Raw genomic sequence first — 22,640 nt, forward strand, 5'->3', positions numbered from 1 at the left:
TGGTTACTTACATTGAGAAGGAAGTGTTTCTACAAGTTTCCGATGAAAAGATTATTGATCGCTTTAAAATTATGAAAACTCGAAGGATAAATTTGTAAATATTGTTTCTATTATGTTTTCTATTTTTCTTTAACAAAAATTATTCGGACGACGATCAGATTATCCAAACGACGTGACGTTCGGATTTTGACCCCCCAATTTGAAATTCCTGGGTCCGCCACTGCCAATCGCACAAAAAGTGCGACTGCACCTAGGCTGAGTCACATTTTTTGTGCGACTGCTACTATTCTTTATTTTTTATTTTTTTATTTTTTAAATTTTTTTGTTTAATTTTGTTTAATTAAATTATTTTTTAAGTTATTTTTTTTCATAAATGTTTTAATAATTTGTTTTATTTTTATGTATTATTATATTATGATAATGTTGTTATAAAAATTAGATATAATTTGGAGGAATTATTTTTTTAAATGTTTAAATATAAATTAAATAACACCCTTATTATGTGCAGGACTTTAAAAATTTAGGAAATGATGTAGATTATTCTTATAGATTTGTTACCGATAGAAAATTTGATTCTGTAGATGATTTACATAATTGGGCTGATGAGATAGCACTAACAATTGGTTTTCAATTTACACGTGCTTCATGTAAACAAAAGGAAGGACGTTATAGAATAAGTTTGTACTTAAGATGTCACCACTACGGTAATATAAGGGGTGATTTGCATAATTTAGACAATGTTGTCCGGCCTGGTTTAAAAAGTACGGCTTGTGGTTGTAAATTTATGATTATAGGAAGTAGTCGAAAACCAGGGAAAAAGACCTTGAACGGTTACAGTCCGGGTGAAAAAGGAAGACATAACCACCCGTTCTTCATGTACAGAGATGGTTAAATAAGAGTAAATAGGATGATTTCGATATTAGGCAGCACATACGAGATCTCAGTGCAACTGGCATGCAACCAGCGTTTATAATGACTTCAATTAGAAGAAATTTTCCTGGTTTTTTTGCTAGTATGAATCAAATTTACAATGTAAGACAATCAATAAGGAGAGAAGAGATGGAAGGTAGCACTCCTCTTCAACACTGTATGTATATGGCCACGGAGCACAATTATGTAGTCTGTACAGACTTGGATAGTGAGGGGCAGTTGAATAGATTATTGGTTGCGAATCCAACATCTATCCAGATGATACGTTCTTGGCCCCATGTTGTGTTGATAGACACAACGTATAAAACGAATAAGCAGAAGTGGCCCCTATGCGAAATCATTGGAATGACGCCAACGAATCATAACTTCTTGGTCGCGTTCTGTTTGATGCGAGATGAGGCGTCTGTGTCTTATTCTTGGGTGTTGGAGAGGTTGAGGGATATTTATGGCAGAGTCCAGAAGCCCGACGTAATCGTAACGGATCGAGATGAAGGGTTGTCTGCAGCTATTAGTGTTGTATTTCCAGGTGAACATGTTTTTATTATCACTTATTGTCATTCAATGTATATATGTTTGACTTAATTTTAAATTTATGTTTAATGCAGGTGTACGGCATTTATTGTGCTTATGGAATATAGGGAACGACGTGGAAAACATGATCGATAAATTGTGCGGCGGGAAGAAAAATCAACAGGGGCAGATATTCAGGCAAACAAAATGGAACCCCTTAGTTAACAGGCTGACGATCCTTGAATTTGAAAACAGATGGGAAGGGATTGTGTCTTCTTGGTCGATTAGGAATAAGAGGGTCGTGCGATACTTGGCTGGAACATGGATTCCTCACAAGGAGAAATTTATGCATGTGTGGACGAACGATTGTTTACACTTGGGTAACCAGACTACCAATAGAGTTGAAAGCCAACACTCTTCCTTCAAATACTACTTGGGTAGTGGTAACAACTCATTCGATACGCTATTTAAAAGGGCACACGCACAAATAACGAATCAACAGTCAAGGATAAGACAAGCTTTGGAGGAATCTAGGAATTCCATTTCAAGGACGTCGCGACTTAATTTTCTCAAACCGTTGTATCGTCATGTTTCCATATTTGCTTTCGAACAATTGATGATGGAGCACAACCGGATGTTAAAGTACATGTTTCCATATACATCCGTTTTGGAGAACGTTAAAGTACTTAGAGCCAGAAGAAGATGCCGGCGAAGAAGTACGGCATGCAAATGCCGATGATAAGGAGTACATTCAATCGTTGGTGGATAAAGTTTTAAGAGCCGACCCCTCAGTTGTACGGCGCGTGTCTCAGGTACTTGAACAAGAACTACACCTTGATGGAGCAGATACACCTGAGCCACAAGCAAGTCCACCGAGGAAGAGAAGACCAATGACAAGCAGAACCCTGAGGAGAAACAAAAATGCGTTTGATTACAGCAGCTCGTCCTCAAGGGGTCGCGGATCCAGATCATCATCGCGCGGTAGATCTACTGGTAGATTTAGCAGTCGGTCCCACCAATCGTCAGCTGGAATTAAGTTTAGTTTCGACTTATCAGGTACCCTTATTTGTTTCCGTATACTCTTATATTTTGTAGGTCAAATGAATGATATTAATATATTGTTATTGTTTCAGATGCTTCTGCAGGACGTGATTTTTCACATTTTCAGTGGCCAGATAACATTCTGTTTATTCTTCCGCCATATCTGTTTGACTAGACTGATGTCATCGGTGACAGTAATTGTGGTTTTAGAGCTATTGTCGTCACAGAGTTAAGGGGCGAGGAAACATGACCTCTTTTACGACGTGCAATGAGTTTGGAAATGGAAATGCATAGAGAGCAATATGCACGCGTGTATCTATCAGATGATTTGGTTGAGGAAGCTATATACAGAATTGGTGCCCACAATAAAGGACCTGCTCCGTTCAGTCACTGGATGGAAATGACAGCATTGTATTCCGCCGCAACCTTTCTGAACATAGCAAATGCGTATTATGGCTCTGCTGATGGTCATCCAATGTATAATGTTTAGTGCTACCGTTGAGGAGAACAGGGGGAACGCATGGCGTAAACAAACTTATACATATTCTTTGGATTAATAGGAATCATTATGTTCTGCTTTTAATGAAGAATGATTCATCTCCGCTGCCGTCGGTCCAACAAAATTGGAGAGCAGCAGGTAACAATTCATGTAAAGACTTAGAGATACAGTATCGCAACAGGATATTACTATGGAATAGACTTTGCGGGATACAACGACAATAAAATAACACGGCCGAAGATGCGGTCAACTTAGATACTCCTTAGTATTTATTGTAGTGATTGTACTTGTTGTTATCATTTAATTAATTGTGTTCATTGTAGTGATTATATTCATATTATTAATTCCATAATTAAGTTAGTCAATAAATATGTAAATGAATGTTACGCAATACGTAATAGTAACAATTTTTCATCAATAAAAGAAAAAAAAAATTTGTTTATTAATACAAATTCTAAAAATGTCTATTAAGGGCTGTGCCCTCTAAATGCCTGCCACTCCTCAAACAACTCTCTAAGTTCATCCAAATACATATCAGCAGCATGTCTTTCATGCGGCGTCATTTGCACAATAGATGGCATCCTCAGTGGTGGGGCGAGTCTACTTGGAAATTCAGCTGCAAACTATATAAAAAAAATAATATTGTCAATAAATTAAACAGTTCATTTCGGTAATGACACATTAAAATGTAATAAATAAACATAAACACTAACATATTCGACTCTGTTGTCTGCAACACCGAACGTAGCACCAGGTCCTTCACCTGGGATGAGAAACGCGTGGGAAGACACCCTAAACCAGTCGATGTACTCAGGGGCAGCCTCTGATGGAACTGATGCTCGACGCAGTGCCTGCTCAATTACGCGAGCACAGTACGGGAACCTAGTCCACATCTCAATGTACATGGACAGCTGAGCGAATGTCACTGAGTAGGAGCCCTGTGCCGGTCGCACAGCTTGGGTTGGTCTCAGTGGAGAGGGGGGAATGGCTTGTACAAACCCGAGCTGCCTGACTGTCCTCTCAGGCAAGTAGACCTCCACGATATCAACACAGGAGATACCACCTATATAGGCGGTGCGTGGGTGCTCGTTCAATAAATGCCTACCATAACTCATATACGACGTCCACTCCACCTGCTTAGAAAGAAAATAAACATTAAGAACATAATATAAAATTAAAATATTTAGTGTAATGCTCCTGCAGTCTCTCAATCTACTGAGCTCACGGATTGGCTTCTGCGGCGACCACATCTCTGCCCTACTCTTGTTCGGCATGTCAGCTTGACGCGGACGGGGGCAGAAGGTTGGGAAGTACTCGTATATCCATGTCTGCAACAGTGTCAGACATCCAGCAGTAGTCTTGCACCCAGTCCTTGTCGCCATACCTAGTTGGCGATACATGTGAGCAAGCGTCAATGCACCGCAAGCAATGTCATCCTGATCAGCAGTGACAGCAACAACAGGGTGAGGCCGCATCCCGACTCTAGTCTTATCCACGAGCAACGTGGAACCCACTATAGCCATGTAGTATGCAGTAGCCTGAGTCTCCATGGACTGAGAACGATGGCATAGCTGCAACAATGTGAGCAAGCGTTAATGCTGCCGTTGGTGAAGTGCCCCTTCACACACAGCTACGACAATGGCTCCCCAAATAGACCGCCCAGGCCAAACTGCCACTCACAATCAGACGGTTCAACGGGGAGTGAACCGTCAATGTCAATTCCTAAGATGCGTTGCACGTTGTGCAACATTATGGTCATCTCCCCCCACGGCATGTGGAAGGTGTTCGTATCAGGCTGCCACCTTTCCACAAATTCCGTAATGAGAGCGCTGTCAATGTGCTGGTGCATTATATACGGCAGATGACCAAGAGGAGTGGCAGGTAACACCCCGTACAGTTCATCAGACATGTCCTGAAGTCTGATGATTGCATTTAACGTCCTCTTCCTAGGACGACATTCCAAAATCGAAGGAGTGCGCTCGAATCCCTCAAATACAACCTTTGCTACGTGCCCACCGTAGCTGGGTATTAAACTGGTGTCAACAGGGCCCCCGGGCTGGGGTGATGTGATCAACCAGTCCATGTTCGCGGACTGTGAACGGTCCTTCTCCCGTGGACCCGCATCCTCAGCCTGGCTGGCTCCTACGTGATTAGAAGTGCCAGCCGCGCTATGCCCTCTGATCCTAACCTAACCGGCATGGCCTCTGACGATCGTCCAATCAACAGGAAGACCGGCAGACTCATGTTGACCTACAGACTCTTCCCGACTAACAAAATCGTCGTAATCAGTATCATTGTCACCTGGTCCAACCGTATGACTATGCGACTGTACTACAACATTTATCATAGTATAATGTACTACAACATTTATTAAATAACAATTACTAAAAAAAAAATAATTACACAAAACAATTTCATTCCAAATTTTTTTTTAAAAAATTATTGTTCATACCAGTCGCACTTTTTGTGCGACTGGTATGAACATTTTAATTTTTTTTTTAAAAAAATTAAAAACGGATGAATTTGATTAGAAATTACCTCGAGTTCTTGTTAACGCCTTCGATTCTAAAGCTTCAGCACCAATTAATTTTATGTGAATATTTAGAGTTTTTTGGAAGTGGTAGGAGAGTTATTGAGTGAATTTGAAGTGTTTTATAGAGGTTTTAAGTGCAGTGGCAATTTCATAGTTTTTTAAAATCTAGGGGCAAATTTGTAATTTCAATATAGGGGTGGCGATAAAATAAAAATGGTGGCGAACTTTAAGAATTGGGATGTTTTTTTGTGAAAAGGGTTTTTGATGTTTGGATATGCGTATTTTTGTAGATTCTAAAAGATGGTATGGAGCAGGTGGGAAAACTGATTTGTATCAACCTCAGTGCCAGGATGGATTCAGAACAAAAACGCTGAAGGATTTTTGGTTAGCAGACATCTTTTTAAATGAATAAATAGATTATGTTTGATGCCTTTATTCTTAATATATACTTTGGACTATGATTTTATGCGTATTTTACGTTTCGTAAATATCTGATGTTTGTCTGCTTCCATAATTTTCAACTGATGTTCTGTATGACTTGGGCACTAGATTGGAAGTTATGTCTCCATTATGCCCGCATCTGTTTTTATGTTAGAAAGTCCTTTGAAATTCAACTGTTTGGAATATCAATCACCTTCAATTTATTAGTGTAATTAGAGCCTAATTAAACAATCTGTGTATAAATATTGTTGTAACTATCTCATGGAATATACAGAAAAAACAAGAATTACACTGTATTTTTAACTTGGTATCAGAGCCACAGTTTCGATCTCCTACAGCCGGCAACCCATAAAACTCATCATCTACCATGGAACCCGATAACAAAGCTGTTATTCAAAACCCGGTAACCATGGAAGATTTAGTGCAACTGTTTACACAGTTAAACACCAAAAAAATCCACCACAGAAACTCAGAATTTCCAACTAATTCGAACTCCAGAAAAATTGAATCACAAAAATTTCACAAAATGGGCAAAGCTAATGCAACTGGAATTCGGCGGCAGGGGAAGGCTCAACCACATCACAGCCTCCCCGCCAAGCCAAGAGGATCCAGATTACATAAAATGGTCACAACGGGATTCATTAGTAATCTCGTGGATAATTGGAAACATAGATCCAGAATTGCAAAATCAATTCCTGGATTACCCTACCTCAAGAGATTTATGGAAAGGGATCGAAACATTATACGGCGGGACCAAAGACGGACTCCAAGTTTTTGACCTTATGGTCAAAGCAAACAAAATCCAACAAGGAAGAGATCCAATCGAAGTATACTACAGCAAACTTACCGGAATCTGGAAGGAGATTGACAGACGTTCACCAAATCCGATGAACAGTCCAGAAGACAAAACGACTTACAATCGAATAACCCAGCAAAACCGATTGTATCAGTTCTTAGTAGGGGTAGATGAAACTCTTGATAAGGATCGATGGGATATTCTTAATCGAGAACCTCTTCCAACACCGGAGGAGGCATTTGCGATAATAAGGAGAGAGATAAACCGGCGAGGGATTATGAGCACCGAACCACCAAAACCCTCACAAATCGAATCATCGGGAATCGGTGGTGGGTTTGCTGTGAGAGGAAGAACGGAGAAACCCAATTTTCGTCGAGATGATGAGAAATCAGGACTCAGATGCACCCATTGTGGGGGTGCGAGACACACCAAGAAGGGGTGTTTCGAGATTATCGGCTACCCAGAATGGTGGGGAGATCGAAAGAAGAAAGGAGAGAGGAGGAGCACGGCGGCCGTGGGTACCAGTGAGGCACCAGCAGCTGGCGGAGAGCACGGAGGAACGGCAGGCGGCCGTGGAGCCTCTCTCTCTGCGTCAGGTATGACAGAGAAAACGAAGGAGGAAGGTATGGCTTTTGGTTTTCAAAGTTTATGTTTATATGGCTCAAGCTCTCATTTATGCCCTATTTCCACCCGTCAAAATAAGTACTCAAGCCCATTCCTTTTGTGGCCCAATACAAATATCAAGTCTATCTCACAAACCGTGAAACATGAAAATAATAAAACCAACTCATACCATGTAGGACTAGTTTGTAAACCGAACAAAAATCCCAGATGGATTTTTGATTGTGGAGCAACTGACACTATGACATTTGATTCCAGTGACCTTGAAACTATTCTCCCACCAGAAAAAAATCACGTACAAACAGCCAATGGAGAGGTAATTAAAACAGAGGGGTTGGGTGTTGTCAGAATTTCAGATAACATCAAATTATCAAATTGCCTTTTCATACCAGACTTATCCCACAAATTACTTTCCGTTAGCCAATTGACAAAGGATTTAAACTGTATTGTTAACATGAATTCTTCTGGTTGTACTGTTCAGGATGCTCGGACAGGGGAGATTATTGGGCATGGTACTAAGGAGGGTGGACTATATTATGTTACTCAGATGCCTCACCAGGGTAAAGCAATGCTCGTTCGCGAGACGGTTAAACAACAGCTTTGGATGTGGCATAAGCGACTAGGTCATCCGTCTTTAGGATACCTTAAGAAACTCTTCCCTAATCTTTCTAGTTCAAATGTTCTTTTTGATTGCGAAGCTTGTATTCTTGCTAAGAGTCATAAACACTTTTATCCGAACAGTGATAGTAGAACTGATAAACCTTTTGTTTTAATTCATTCAGATATGTGGGGACCAGCTCCCGCGTTCAATAATCATGGTTTCTTATATTATGTTACATTTATTGATGATTGCACTAGAATGAGTTGGGTGTATTTCCTTAGAAAAAAGTCTAACGTCTATAAGACTTTTGTCTCTTTCTATAAAATGGCACAACACAATTCCAAACCCAAATTAGAATTCTTCGATCTGATAATGGTACTGAGTATAAGAATATCGACATGAACCTTTTTAATGACACAAATGGCCTTATCCACCAAACCACATGTCGTGATACCCCACAACAAAACGGGGCAGCAGAAAGAAAAAACCAAACTCTATTGGAAATGACCCGGGCCATAATGATCGAATCCGTTGTTCCTGCTTATTACTGGCCTGAAGCCATCGCAACAGCCACTTACCTTACCAATCGCCTTCCTACAAAGAGCCTAAATTTTTCTACCCCGTTAGATACCCTAAAAACTCATACTAATATTCCTTCTACTCATTCATTACCACCTCGGGTCTTTGGTTGTGTTGTGTATGTTCATTTGCCTAAACGAGAGAGGAATAAACTTGAACCACGGGCTGTTAAGTGTGTCTTTGTGGGATATGGGATTACTCAAAAAGGATACCGCTGTTTCAACCCAATTACTAAACGATTATATACTACCATGGATTGTGATTTTGTTGAAACAGAATTCTATTACCACCACCTTCCATCTAAGGGGGAGAGTCCTAATAAGGATATAGATCTAAGTTGGTTAGTCTACCCAAAACTGAGTGATCTCGACCCAAAAGAACAAGGAGGCGATACCACGAAGGCAACTGATAACATTATATAGTCCGATTTCAACAATATTGTGCCTGATTCTACTGTGTCTGAGTCTCCAGTTCAGAAAGACATTGAGGTACGTACTTCAGACTTGAGCCATATTAATGAATCTTGGACACCTGAACCTGCTGATATACCTTCTGACAGTGAAAATGTAGATTCTGCTGATATGTCTTCTGAAAGTGAAAATGTAGAATCACACACAGATCAATCAATGGGTTCTAGGTATGAACTGCCACCAAGGAGCACAAGGGGAATTCCCCCAAAGAGGTATGATCCAGAGTTTGAGTCTCAACGGTCAAAATATCCTGTGAACAAGGCAAGGGAAGGTAACTTGTCTATACAAGCAAAAAACTTCAATACAACTCTTTACTCAGAAGACATTCCCAACACAACAGAAGAGGCATTGAGGAGTGAAAACTGGAGATCAGCCATGGAAGAAGAAATAAATGCACTAATCCGGAACAACACTTGGGAAAAGTGCACATTACCCACTGGAAAAAGACCTGTTGGCTGCAAGTGGGTCTTTACAATTAAGCACAGAGCAGATGGCAGCATTGAGAGATATAAGGCGAGGCTGGTAGCAAAAGGGTATACACAGACTCACGGGATAGACTATGATGAGACCTTCTCTCCAGTAGCAAACTTCAACACCGTTAGAGTCCTTTTCTCGATTGCAGCAAACAGAGATTGGCCCTTGTATCAATTCGATGTAAAAAATGCATTTCTTCATGGAGACCTGTCCAATGAGGTATATATGGAAGCTCCGCTAGGTTTCTCGCATGGTTTTGGTAAAGGTGAAGGGTGCAGACTCGAAAAAGCTCTTTATGGGTTGAAGCAGTCACCAAAGGCATGGTTTGGAAGGTTCACTATGGCAATGAAGAAATTCCGTTACAAACAGAGTAATGCAGATCATACCCTGTTCCTAAAGAGAAGAGGCACGAGAATAACCTGTCTTATCATATATGTTGATGATATGATTATAACAGGAGATGACAAAAAGGAAATAGAACAGTTGAAGAGTAAGTTGTTCAAAGAGTTTGAAATGAAAAATCTCGGGAGTCTGAAATATTTTCTGGGAATAGAAGTGCTTAGATCAAAAAGGGGGTATTTTTATATCACAGAGGAAATACATCTTAGACTTCTTGACAGAAACAGATATGATAGATTGCAAATCCGCTGATACTCCTATGGTGATGAATCATAGACTCCAGATCCTTGAAATTGCTGAGTTGACAAACCAAACTCAGTACTAGAAGCTTGTTGGGAAACTGATATACTTGTCTCATACCCGACCAGATTTAGCCTATGCTGTGGGAGTAGTTAGTAGGTTCATGCACAAGCCTCAAAAACAAAAGGGGTTTTGTATAGAAATCATGGACACCTAAATCTACATGCCTTCACAAATGCAGATTGGAGAGCAGACCGTGATAGTAGGAAATCTACTTCTGGTTACTTCGCCCTTGTGGGAGGGAACTTAGTCTCCTGGAAGAGCAAACTACAAAAGGTAGTAGCTATGTCCAGTGCTAAAGCAGAATTCAGGGGAATTGCAAAAGGTATCACTGAAGTTCTTTGGCTCAGAAAACTCTTAAAGGAACTTGGGTATACACCCGAGAAAAGTTGTGAGTTGTACTGTGATAATATGACAGCCATATGAATATCTGAGAATCCAGTGCAACATGACCGAACTAAACATGTAGAGATAGACAGGCATTTCATTAAAGATCATCTAGACGGGAAAATAGTAACTCTACCCTTTATTCGGTCAGAAGACCAACTAGCCGATATTTTAACAAAAGCTATTTCCACACAAGTATTTAATCAAGTGTTGAGCAAGTTGGATGTTAGGGATGCTACCATTCAACTTGAGGGGAGTGTTAGAAAGTCCTTTGAAATTCATCTGTTTGGAATATCAATCACCTTCAATTTATTAGTGTAATTAGAGCCTAATTAAACAATCTGTGTATAAATATTGTTGTAATTATCTCATGGAATATACAGAAAAAACAAGAATCACACTGTATTTTTAACTTTCTACAAGTGGCTGTCTTGGGGAATTTTGCAAAGGTATTTTCTTCTTTCTGTTTGCCTGCTCCAAGTATCGACTGATTTTTCAAAGGTAATTGGCGATTAAAATAGAACTATTTTTGGTTGATTGTTGCTATATTCACTGAGGTTTGTCTCAAGTTGATAGTTTTAGTTATGCTTATATTTGTTACATAAAGCATTCAATGCAGTTAACATTGCTTTTCTCTTTCTTGTTTGTTAATTGCTGGGAATAAGAATTAATGCTGTGTTAGATAGCCGGTTTTTGCTACTTAGATGTTGTTTCTCTGTAATTCTACATACACTTTGATAATTTACTCATTTTTCAATACAAGGAATGGCAGTTGTTACTGCTAGAGCCACGAGATTGCCATTATATTCTTCATTTGCTAAAGAAGGAAACCTCAGTGATTTGTTTGCTAAAGGGGAGGCCATATCTACACTTTAATATAATAGGGATTGGGGCAGGGATCTCGCTGGCTTCAACTGTGTGTTCATCCATGCAACGAAAGGTGAAATTCACCTTAATTTTATTCATGTCGGACTCTGTAATTTGATCTTCAAAATTATGAATCTTTTATTGCTAATGGTTCGTGTTCAAAGTTTGATACCTTCACATCTTGTTCACTTGTTCATTTGTCTGTAAGCATTCTTCGCCTCCAAATGCAATAATGCTGTGCATCTGAAACTTAGGATGATAACAATCATCCAGTGTATGCATTTTACACATTTCATTTCTTGCAAAATGCAGATGTTGGAGGAGTTTAATCAATCATATCACTCTATCCGAGTTTTCTTGAAAATTTACGATCTTGAATGCGAAGTTTCACCCAAACTATGAAAAAATTGAAATAGTGTGCAACCCGACTATTTATTTTCTTGCAGTATTATATGATGTTTTCTGTGGGTAGATACTCTTGATTCTCTTCCTTTTCAAGATTATAAAATCTACTTATAGGGTTCATTTGATTCTCGGTTACTAACAAAATTATTTGGTGCAGGTAAGCATTTTTTTGTTAGATTGTTTTCGTACTCAATGCAAAAGTTGGTGATAGCTACAAGCATTTTGGATGCTCGATTTTTTGCTAATTATGTGCACTTGTAAATTTTTGGACTTTTTAAAGTGCCTTTTACTTGTAATTTTGCATAAAAAACTTGTATACGGTAGAAGTAAGAATTATTTTGGAAAATTTCCTAGTTCGTTACATGTATATAAATCACATTTTGGACGCACAATTTTTGGAACGTGCGATATTTTTGGATATGAATTAATATAATAATTGGTATTAGTTTAAATAATTTATCAAGTTGGTTATATATTATTTATTAATTTGATTGTTTATTTATATAAAGATTGTATGTTTCTTCCAAAGGTAAATAAGTAGTTGCGAAAAACGTTTTATGATTTTTGCAACGATAAAGTCGTTGCTAAAAATAGTAATAATAAATATCACTTAATTTTTTTCCTACAATTCGGTCGTTGTAAAAAATATTTATCATGTTGCAACAACTTATGTTGTGAAAAATCAATATTTAACAATGATCAAAGTTATTGTCAAAAAAGCAAAAGGTTTGGCAACAATTGTTTTTCGTTGCAATAAAGGTTGTAGGAATTGCAATGACATTTCTTTTGCAATAATAAAAGTCGTTGCGAAAGACGCTATACTTTTGCAACTACCAAAGTCCTTGCTAAAACCTTTAGCTACTATCGTACCCGTAACAACTTAAGTCGTTGCAACAAAAACATTTTTAGCAACGACTTTTTTTGTTGCTAAAAACAGTTTTTCTTGTAGTGTAAGTTTAGTTAGATTGGTAGGATAAAATATTTTTGGAGACTTAGAGTTGTGTGCATCTGGTTTTAGGACCTTAGATTTAAGATGTTTGATCCATAGCATCAGGAAATCTTTTAAATCTCTAAACATATGTAGTACTTAATTTGTGGGTGTGATTGAAAAGTGGCTCCAGTATAATTCACACTCTAGTGAAGGGGCTAAAGATTTTTTTTTTTCTGATACCATAACTAGATTGCTTATTTTGTGCAAAATCAATTCTTCGCATATAAGGTGAAATTTTATATTTGAGCCAAGGAAGAGGTGAGAAACAACTATACTAAATAATGGTTCTCACCAATGTTAAGAAGGACTTTTCTATTAATACGGTTTCCATAGCTCCTAGATGACAAACTTCTATAAATAGGATGACAAACTTCATTTATAAGATATCTAAGATTATTTGCCACTAAACACTTGGTATTAAGTGAATTAGGTATTACTCTTTCTCGTGTATGTACTAACTTAATTGTTGGAGATCGTTCCAAAAGTAACCGTCTAAATTAGCTGACATTTATTATTTAACCAATCATTTGAAGATGATCTTAACTAAAGAAACTTTATATAGTAAAGATAAATCTCATAACCAGGAATCAAACATTATCACTAAACTCATCCTTAAACACTACTTGATTCAAGATCAAATATATTATCTCATGAGCCGATTGCTTTAGTTCTTAAGTTTCTTGATTTTGGTCCTTTTTCTAAAAATCTGAATTTGTTGCATTTATAAATTGGGTTAAACATTAAAATTATTGTTTTTAACGTCATCTAAATTATTTATTTTAATATTTCTTTTTAACTCTTTTTGCTTTAAATTTAATATATTTAGGTCACTTAGGGTTGTTTAGTTTGTTTAAGAGTTTACTAGCCAATGCATGCCTAGGAAACAACTCAAGGCATGCCATTTAGTGATGTTTTGTACGTCTCAAGGCTGGTTTCACATACTAGGACGTCCACCCGTTTATGTTTTTTTCTATTGAGTTTCCTTTTTTTCTTTTATATCTATTTAAAAAGCGCATATGTGTAATGAAAAAGCAGACTTGTTTTATGAATCAAAAACCTTGTGTTTTTCTTTCTTGCATATCTTTATGCATGAATTGTCCAAAGTTAATAAGATTTGTTTAATACTTTGAGTGTGCTCTTAAGTATTAAACAAAAGTAGATTGAGGTTGTGTTGTCTCTGGCCTAAACCCTAATGTGTCGTGTTTGCTCTTGTGCTTTTGATATTCTATTTTCATATAAACTCACATTTTGGATTGATTGATTCGTCCTCTTTTTACTTTGTTCTTTTCTTCTTTAAATCATTTTGAAAAGCTTAAATTAGCACTTACATCATCCGCTACCAGAGTGATACTTGAAGCTTACACATCTTTTACAAGAAAATAGGTTAAGTGTGAAAGATTAAATTAGGGAGTTGAAAAGACAATGTTTGATTTGTGGTTTGAAATAGAACACAACCTTTTCAATCACTCGTTTTATTAAAGGGTTGTCCAAAAGCATTTGAGAAAAGTGGAAATTACTCACCATGCTTCTTTATGTGATGCTTGTAAATTGGCTTTGAAATATGAATCACAAGCTAAGGAAGAGAGAGAGAATGAAAAGCCCAAGTTTTCCTACCAAAATACTTTGAAATTTGGTCCTTCTTACTCAAAAGAGAGTACATTTCAAAGGAAGGTTTTTTCATCTGGTTCGAAGAATGAAAATCCAAAAAAAGAAAAACGTGTTGTGTTTCAGAGGGAGTTGCATCATTATCATCATCATAATACCTAGTGTATCCCACTCATAGGAAACTATGATCAGGGTCTGGAGAAGGAAGAAAGGCGAGAACTCATATCCATAAAGGAGTGTGCTGCCAAAGAGTCTCTCGGTTCTAGAAAAATCCATAAATGAGTCCTCAGAAAAATCATCAATAGTCAAAGCATATAAATAGATTGTAACAAATAAAGATGGTAACGCCTTGTTGATAGTGGTGCACAAACTGATGTGATGTTCATTTGAGGCCTTGAGTAAGTTAAAGTTGGTTACTAAAGATCATGAAGATGAATCATATCTCATAAATAAAGGTGAGAAAACCAGCTTTGGGGTTTTTTTTATTCAATTGAAGGCTTTAAACAGAAAAGATGACTAGGCTTGTCATTTGTTGCTTGGAAGATCTTGACAATTTGATCTCAATATTTTATTTTTGGAGAGAGAAATTTGATTAAGTTTTTTAATATATCCATGTGAGATCTCGTTAGATTCGTCTTAATGTGTACTTTTTTACTATTTGTTTTTATAATTTTTTATGATGCGTATTTAGAAATATTGAGGCTTTAATTTTACTTTGAAAACTATGAAAAAAATAAATGAGAAGAATAAAAAAGAACAAAGGGAGCAACAACTAAAGATGGTAGAAAAGTTTGATTGATTCCCTTACCCCTTAAAGTTTCTAAGAAATAAAAAGATAAAAGAAACTATTTGACTTACCCAAAATCGTATTGGCACTTCTTATGATAACTCTTATTTTTTCAATTAGTTATTAGAAGAGTAAAAAGATGCGATTCCTAGTGACTTGCCTAAGGGCCTTTTACCAATTAAAAGCATTGAACATGCCATTGAGTTCATTTAATGATTGTCTTTACTAAATGAAGCTGCTTATAGATGTAACGCTAAGGACCATAAGTAATATGAGGAGCAAGTGAATGAGTTGATTGAAAGGGGCTATGTAAGAGAAACTCATAGTCCTTGTGCCGTTACTGACCTGCTTATATATATATATCATCACCATCAAAACCGTTTACCTATGCCCAGTTTGAAAGATATGCTTGATGAAATAAGTGGACCCTTAGTCTTTACCAAAATAGACTTTAGGAAATATTTATCATCAAATGATAATAGAGGAGGGGAGGAGTGGAAAACTACTTTCAAAAAAAAAACAAAGGTTGTATGAATGGTTAATAATGTCATTTGGGCTTTGTAGTGCCCTAAGTTCTTTCATGAGGTTGATTAAAGATGTTTTTCATCTTTTTCGTAATTATTTTGTTGTTGTTTACTTGGATGAAAAGTTGTTGTATTATCAAAACAATGAAGACTATATAGTGCATTTGACGTGGTTGTTTGAAAGTTGAGGGAAGCAAAGTTGTATGAATGCTTGTGAGGCGTTTGTTCACAAATCATAGAGTATCAATTTTAAGATACATCATGATTAGGAAAGGAGTACAAGTAGATCCAGAAAAGGTTGAGGTAATTGAGTAAGGAGTTTTCGTATGCTTAATCCTGTTGATGGCTCTTTTGGATCTTCTCTACGATTATAGTTGGCTTCCATCACCGAGTTAACAAAAAAGGGTGTGTTTGCAAATTGAGTAGAGTGAAAATTTTCTAATTGCTTTTGAAATAGTTAAACACATACTTTACAATGCACCTATACTTGTTCTTCTTGATTTTAACAATGTGTTTGAATTAGAATATGATGCAAGTGAGGTTGAAATAGGGGATGTCTGTGTTCAAGAAAAACGTCATTGACTTAATTAATTGAGAAGTTGAATAGGAAAAATTAAACTATTCTACTTATAATTGTGAGTTTTATGCCATAGTTAGAATTCATGATTATTGGTCTCATTACCTTAGACTGAAACCTTTTGTTCTTCATTCGTATCATGAGACTTTAACCTTCATACATGGGAAAATTGAGGTAATATAAGATGCAAAAAGGATGTAGTTTCTTCTATCATATACCTTTAGATCCAAGTATAAAGATGGGAAAAGTAATATTGTTGTTTAAACGTTGTCTCGAAGAGCATACTTGCTTTAAATAGTGGATGTTAAGGTTTTAGGTTTGGAATAAATCACGGAGAATTAGGAAGTTTATTTTGATTCTTCTAATGAATTCTAAAGCCATCAAAAGGTTACGTTAAGCAAGATTGTTATAATTTCAAGTGTAACAAGTAATGTGTTTCTAAGAGTTACATTTATGAATTATTGGTAAGAGAAGTGCATAATGGTGGATTGACCTTTCTTTTTGGGATTCAAAAGACTCTTGAGATTTAGTCTGAGCACTTTTATTGGGCAAGGATAATAAAGGATGTTACCTTAGTTGTGGAGAGATGTGCTGCATGTCTAAAGGCAAAGGGGCATTCAACAAAGGGGCTTTATACGCTGTTACATAATCTAGATTCTCTATGGGCATGTGTTAGCATGTAATTCATTGTTGGGATGCCTCAGACACAGAGGGGTAGAGTTGTATCGATTTTTAAGATAGCTCATTTTGTAGTATGTAATGAAACCAATGATGCTATTAAAGTGGTAAAATAGTACTTCAAGGAAATTATCAAACTTTATGGCATTGCTAGGAGTATAGTTTCTAATAGAGACTCAGAGTTTCTTCGTCACTCATGAAGGATCCTATGGAAATTAGTTGGTTATAAATTTCTATTTAGAAACTCTCATCATCTACAAAGTGATGGAATTACCGAGGTGACAAATAAGACTTTCGGTACATTATTAAGACTTGTGTTCAAAACACAAAACTATTGTGACATAAACTTGCATATGCAAATTTTTTTACAATAGAGCTCCATCCTTAATTACTTCTCATTCATTCTCCTTTTGAGATAGCATATGTAGTGAATCCTTTTATGCCTATGATCTTGTGACTATGGTGAAAGGAAAATGATAGTAAAAGATGCAATTTAAAAAGTAACAACTTTATGAAAATGTGAGGAACTAAAGAAAAAACAAAGGAGAATATAACAATACAAAGAGAGAACCACCAAAATTAAGAAAACATACCATTTTTAACCATAAGGATTTAGTTTGGCATCATTTGAGAAAAGCGAGATTTTTTAAGATGGTCCATTTAAAGTGCTTATGAGAGTGAGAAATAGCGCTTACAAAATTAAACTTTCTTATGAGTTAATAGTTGTTAGTGCTACTTTAATTGTAGGGGATTTGTCACCATACTTACAGGCTTCTATTTTAAGGACAAACGCTTCAATTGAAGGAGATGAAGATCCAAGATCAAATACATTATCTAATTAGTCAATTGCTATTGTTGTTGAAGTTCTTGGGTTTAGTCCTTTTCCCACATGTCTAAATATGTTAGAGGTATAGATTGGGATGAAGATTGATATTGCGGTTTTGGACGTCATCTAGAAGGGTCCAAACATGTTTTTATTTTTTTTAATATTAAATTTTTTCTCTTTTGCTTCAAATATATGTATTAAGGGTTCATAAAGGTTGTCTTGTTTCCATAGGAGCTTTAATTACCAAGTGCGTTCTTAGGGGGAAGATTAAATAAACCTAATGTATGCTAAGGAGGCTATTTTGGTAAATCACAAGGTAAGTTACCCATGCTTGAAACTCCACCCCTTTATTTTCTTGATTTTAGCTTCTTTTTGATGTTTCATATCTCCATTTAAAAAGATCATATATGTAATGAAATATCATACTTGTTCTATGAGTCAAAAACCATGAGTTTTTCTTTCTTGCTAATCTTTATGTTTCGGTAATGAAACGAGGAAGTGCAAAAGACACTTAAAATACCTGGAGATAGGTGTAATCGGGTACAACTCTCAATATGCTGAAAGTGTTTATGATCCTTCCGCTGATGAGACCTCAAATCCTGCAATACAATGTTAGCTTTGTCCGGGGGGTGATTTCTCGGAAAACCCCTCCGACGCTCAAGTCAGATCGGGAGACAGAAAGTAATGAATATATGATAATGAATGAATACAAGATTAACGGATTGTAGGATGAGTTCAGATCAATTGAAGGAATATTTGGTTCAGAATATAGATTGTAAGTAGGAGGGTAGTGTCATTTTTGTGGAGTAATGGTAGGAATATATAAACTTTCTTTCTAATTAAATGATTGAAGGAAGTATTTTTGGTAAAATAAATTGAATGTAGAAGAGTAGAATTGTGTGTCATTTTATGTAGTTTCATGACATATTTATAGCAATTTCTTATAAGGACACTAAATGTGGTTACTTGATCATGGGATGATCATGAACATAATGTTTGTAGATGTGGGAATAATGGGGAGTTATTTTAGGAAGTGACCAAGAGTAGTGATAGTAGTGGACAAAGGGGGTAGTTAGGGTTTGACTAAATGTGTTATTATTGACCCCATAACATTAGCCCCACGCATAAAGAGTGAGAGATGAGAGAATTTAATGTGGCGAGGGTATCAGTCTTTATGCGGAAAAAATCATACCTGTGATGCAGATCCAATAAATATTCGGAAGAAACCATGCAATAAGGTCCGAATAAGATAAACTTCGAATTCTTGCCTCGATGGGCCCATGATGGTGGAAGCCCCATGAATTATAAATATTTGGCCTTTAGGTCACTTTTGATGATTCGACTTTAGAGCCTGATATGATGATTCGACATTTGAGCCTGATATAATGATTCGACATTTGAGCTTTATATGACGATATGGCCTGGCGGTCAATCACTTGGGACTTAGATAAGGAATCATACTAGATGAATCCTTCGAAAACATTGGTGAATATTAGGATCAGACATAAGTCCACATTTAAGGAATATTTGGATCGGACATAGGTCCGCATTGCCCAGCCGTCAATCACCCGGGACTTAGATAAGGAATCATACTAGGTGAATCCTTCGAAAACATTGATGAATATACTGATCGGACATAGGTCCGCTTAATAAGTGATCGAGTTATCAAGCTAAGTGATACTCGCTATGAATACATTGACAAATAACGCCCAAAATCACTCGTTTTGGGGCTTAATAAGAGTCCGAGTTACCAAGCTAGGTGACACTCGCAAGGATTTCACTTTCAAACTAGGTGAAAGTTTGATAATTAAGATAAATACTTGGAAAATATCGCCCAAAATTAATCATTTTGGGACTTCAATAATAATATGACTTTCAAACTAGGTGAAAGCTTAGATGATTCCATAATATGACAAAGAACGCCCACGTGTTGGGACTTCAGTAATAATATGACTTCAAACTACTTGAATGCTCAGATGATTCCATAATATAATAAATGATGCCCATGTTTTGGGACTTCAATAATAATAATATGTCTTTCAAACCAGGTGAAAGCTCAGATGATTGTATACATTCATCATTGAAAACCACATGTAAGTAAGACCCAATATAATACGAATAATAATGCTGAAGTATTGAATTCCCATGCAGAAATAATATAATATTCTTCCAATATGTGTCAATATCATACTCCATCACTTTTCATGTTGACCCATGAATATAACAAATATAAAACACCCGATATATATTGATAAATAAAAGCAAGAATAACCGTATGATCATCATCAGATTAATATAATATATTCTTCACTTGGCAATACTAATCAAAGATTTACATCGTTTATGTAGCATTTCATAAAAAGGCCATGGTGATGATTTTGCTTTATGTATCAAGTTACTTGAGATTGTTTTCTCACGGGTGGATGGTTCGAACCACTGTCAGATCATACCCGGATCCAGCCATTACAATCAATATAGGTAGTTTTCCGGGGATCTGATTAAGATAGTTTGAACCACTGTCAGATCGTACCCGAATCCAACCAATACCTTGAATTGGGCAATATTTGGAGTAATTTTTTCAGATTGAAATCACGTAGCTGAAGCTAGTTCGGAAACGTTCTAAGGGTCATCTAATCCTTTAGATAGTGCATCAAACCGAACTTCAACAATGAGACTGAATTTTTTGGTCAGTTGAAGTTGGTTTGGAAACTGTCTATGGATCTAATAACCCTTTAGAAGGTGCATCAAACCAAATTTGGGTCCGACTTTATGATAATACGTCATGACAATTACTCAACCGGGTCTTCGATGATTCGGATGTAGCATAACTCGGCTACTTTCAATACTTAGACAATTTTGCGAAATTATTGGAGGCCCTTGGGGGGTCCGACTTTTTAATATTTCGGACAAATTGATGATACGGCAAAAGACAAAACTTGTATAATAACCTTAGACAAGAGAATCCGGCTATTCGATGGTACCGAATGACTCATCGCATCCGAATCGCTTATGATATATAGCTTATTAATTAGACGGTCACATAGCTGGAGTTGACAAAAAATGGTGAAATTAAAGAGCTGGATATAATATATCACATAATTAGACGGTCACACACGAGTGGGAACCTTCTTTTCCTCATAGCAAAATGATCTTCAAATCAAATCTTCATCATTAACAAATAATTTCCGAATCCCCAAAAATAATGGGTGCCGAGAAAAATTCAGGAAATATTCACATACGGCACAGTAAAGATAAGATGATGGTCCTTTAGACCGATACCACTTAGTTTAAGCTAGTTTGGAAACGTTCTATGGGTCATCTAATCCTTTAGAATGTGCATCAAACCGAACTTCAACATTAGGACTGAAATTTTTAGTCGATTGAAGTTGGTTTGGAAACAATCTACGGATCTAATAACCCTTTAGAAGGTGCATCAAACCGAACTCAAAATTGGAACTAATTTTTTTTTTTGGACCTTCCAATTGATTATAAACAATAACCACAACTTTATCTGATTATATTTAATTTCAACTCGATCACTTATAATCTGATTACATCGGTCGATAATGAAAGGGAGGAAACCAATCTGCTTAACAAGGGTTCAAGCTAAGTAACATAGAGATGAAGTACGATAGCGGGTGAAATTTATAATGATACATGGCTTTCTGTATCAAATATTGTGGAATTGGCACTAATAGTAATGTTATATCTAATAAATAAATTGCATATTCCATCTTCACAATCGATCAACAGCTCCACAAATTAATTCCATTGATGATTTTTTACAAACTTCCAATTTGAAGGCATTCCCTAATTTATAGTTAGTAGATATCCAGCTTGATGTTTATTATGAGAATATATCAAAGAAGTGAATTTAGATTTTGCATTCCTCACCTTTTCTAATTAGAATAATTAAGTCCTTGGACTACAAAAGACTGCAAAGCATGCTTTGTTTTTGACCGAACAGATAGTTGCATAAGAATTTAGAATTGGTGACATCTGTCGCCACAACAGTTACAATCTCAAATAAATGATTCAAGCTCAACCACATTTCATTGGAAAACAGTTATTTTTAATAAAACTGATTATTTTCCATTGAAAAATCACTAACTGATTAAAATCCGCCCAAAAAAAATCGTGTAACATAATCTAATTCTCATAATAATCTAACCACCGATAATCATGAAAAAGGCATGAAACTCATCGAAATTTTTTAGTATAATTGAATTTGAGCAGAAGGAGATCAACTTACTGACTATGATCAAGATAAAAATTGTGGTTCAATCAATTTATATATGTGATCATGTTTATCTCTGTACCAGTCTGACCGAATGAAATGGAGTCACACAAATAATTTGTGAGTTACGGTTTTTTTTTTTATTTTTTTTTATTTTTAGGGGAGACGCAACTTTTATGTTTGTAATCCCCACAGACGGCGCCAAACTGTTTCGGTAATGAAACGAGGAAGTGCAAAAGACACTTAAAATACCTGGAGATAGGTGTAATCGGGTACAACTCTCAATATGCTGAAAGTGTTTATGATCCTTCCGCTGATGAGACCTCAAATCCTGCAATACAACGTTAGACTTGTCCGGGGGTGACTTCCCGGAAAACCCCTCCGACGCTCAAGTCAGATCGGGAGACAGAAAGTAATGAATATATGATAATGAATGAATACAAGATTAACGGATTGTAGGATGAGTTCAGATCAATTGAAGGAATATTTGGTTCAGAATATAGATTGTAAGTAGGAGGGTAGTGTCATTTTTGTGGAGTAATGGTAGGAATATATAAACTTT

General features: G+C 36.5%; 1 protein-coding gene across 1 annotated transcript; it reads left to right on the plus strand.

The window, feature by feature from the left end:
- Positions 1 to 6,493: 6,493 nt before the first annotated feature.
- LOC130805545 (uncharacterized) lies at positions 6,494 to 8,374 on the plus strand. Its single transcript, XM_057670322.1, has one exon. The coding sequence runs from the start codon at positions 6,494 to 6,496 to the stop codon at positions 8,372 to 8,374; it is 1,881 nt and encodes a 626-aa protein (XP_057526305.1).
- Positions 8,375 to 22,640: the final 14,266 nt, after the last annotated feature.

This window comes from Amaranthus tricolor, chromosome 2 (assembly GCF_026212465.1).
Source record: "Amaranthus tricolor cultivar Red isolate AtriRed21 chromosome 2, ASM2621246v1, whole genome shotgun sequence".
In the NCBI taxonomy this organism is placed as follows: Eukaryota; Viridiplantae; Streptophyta; class Magnoliopsida; order Caryophyllales; family Amaranthaceae; genus Amaranthus; species Amaranthus tricolor.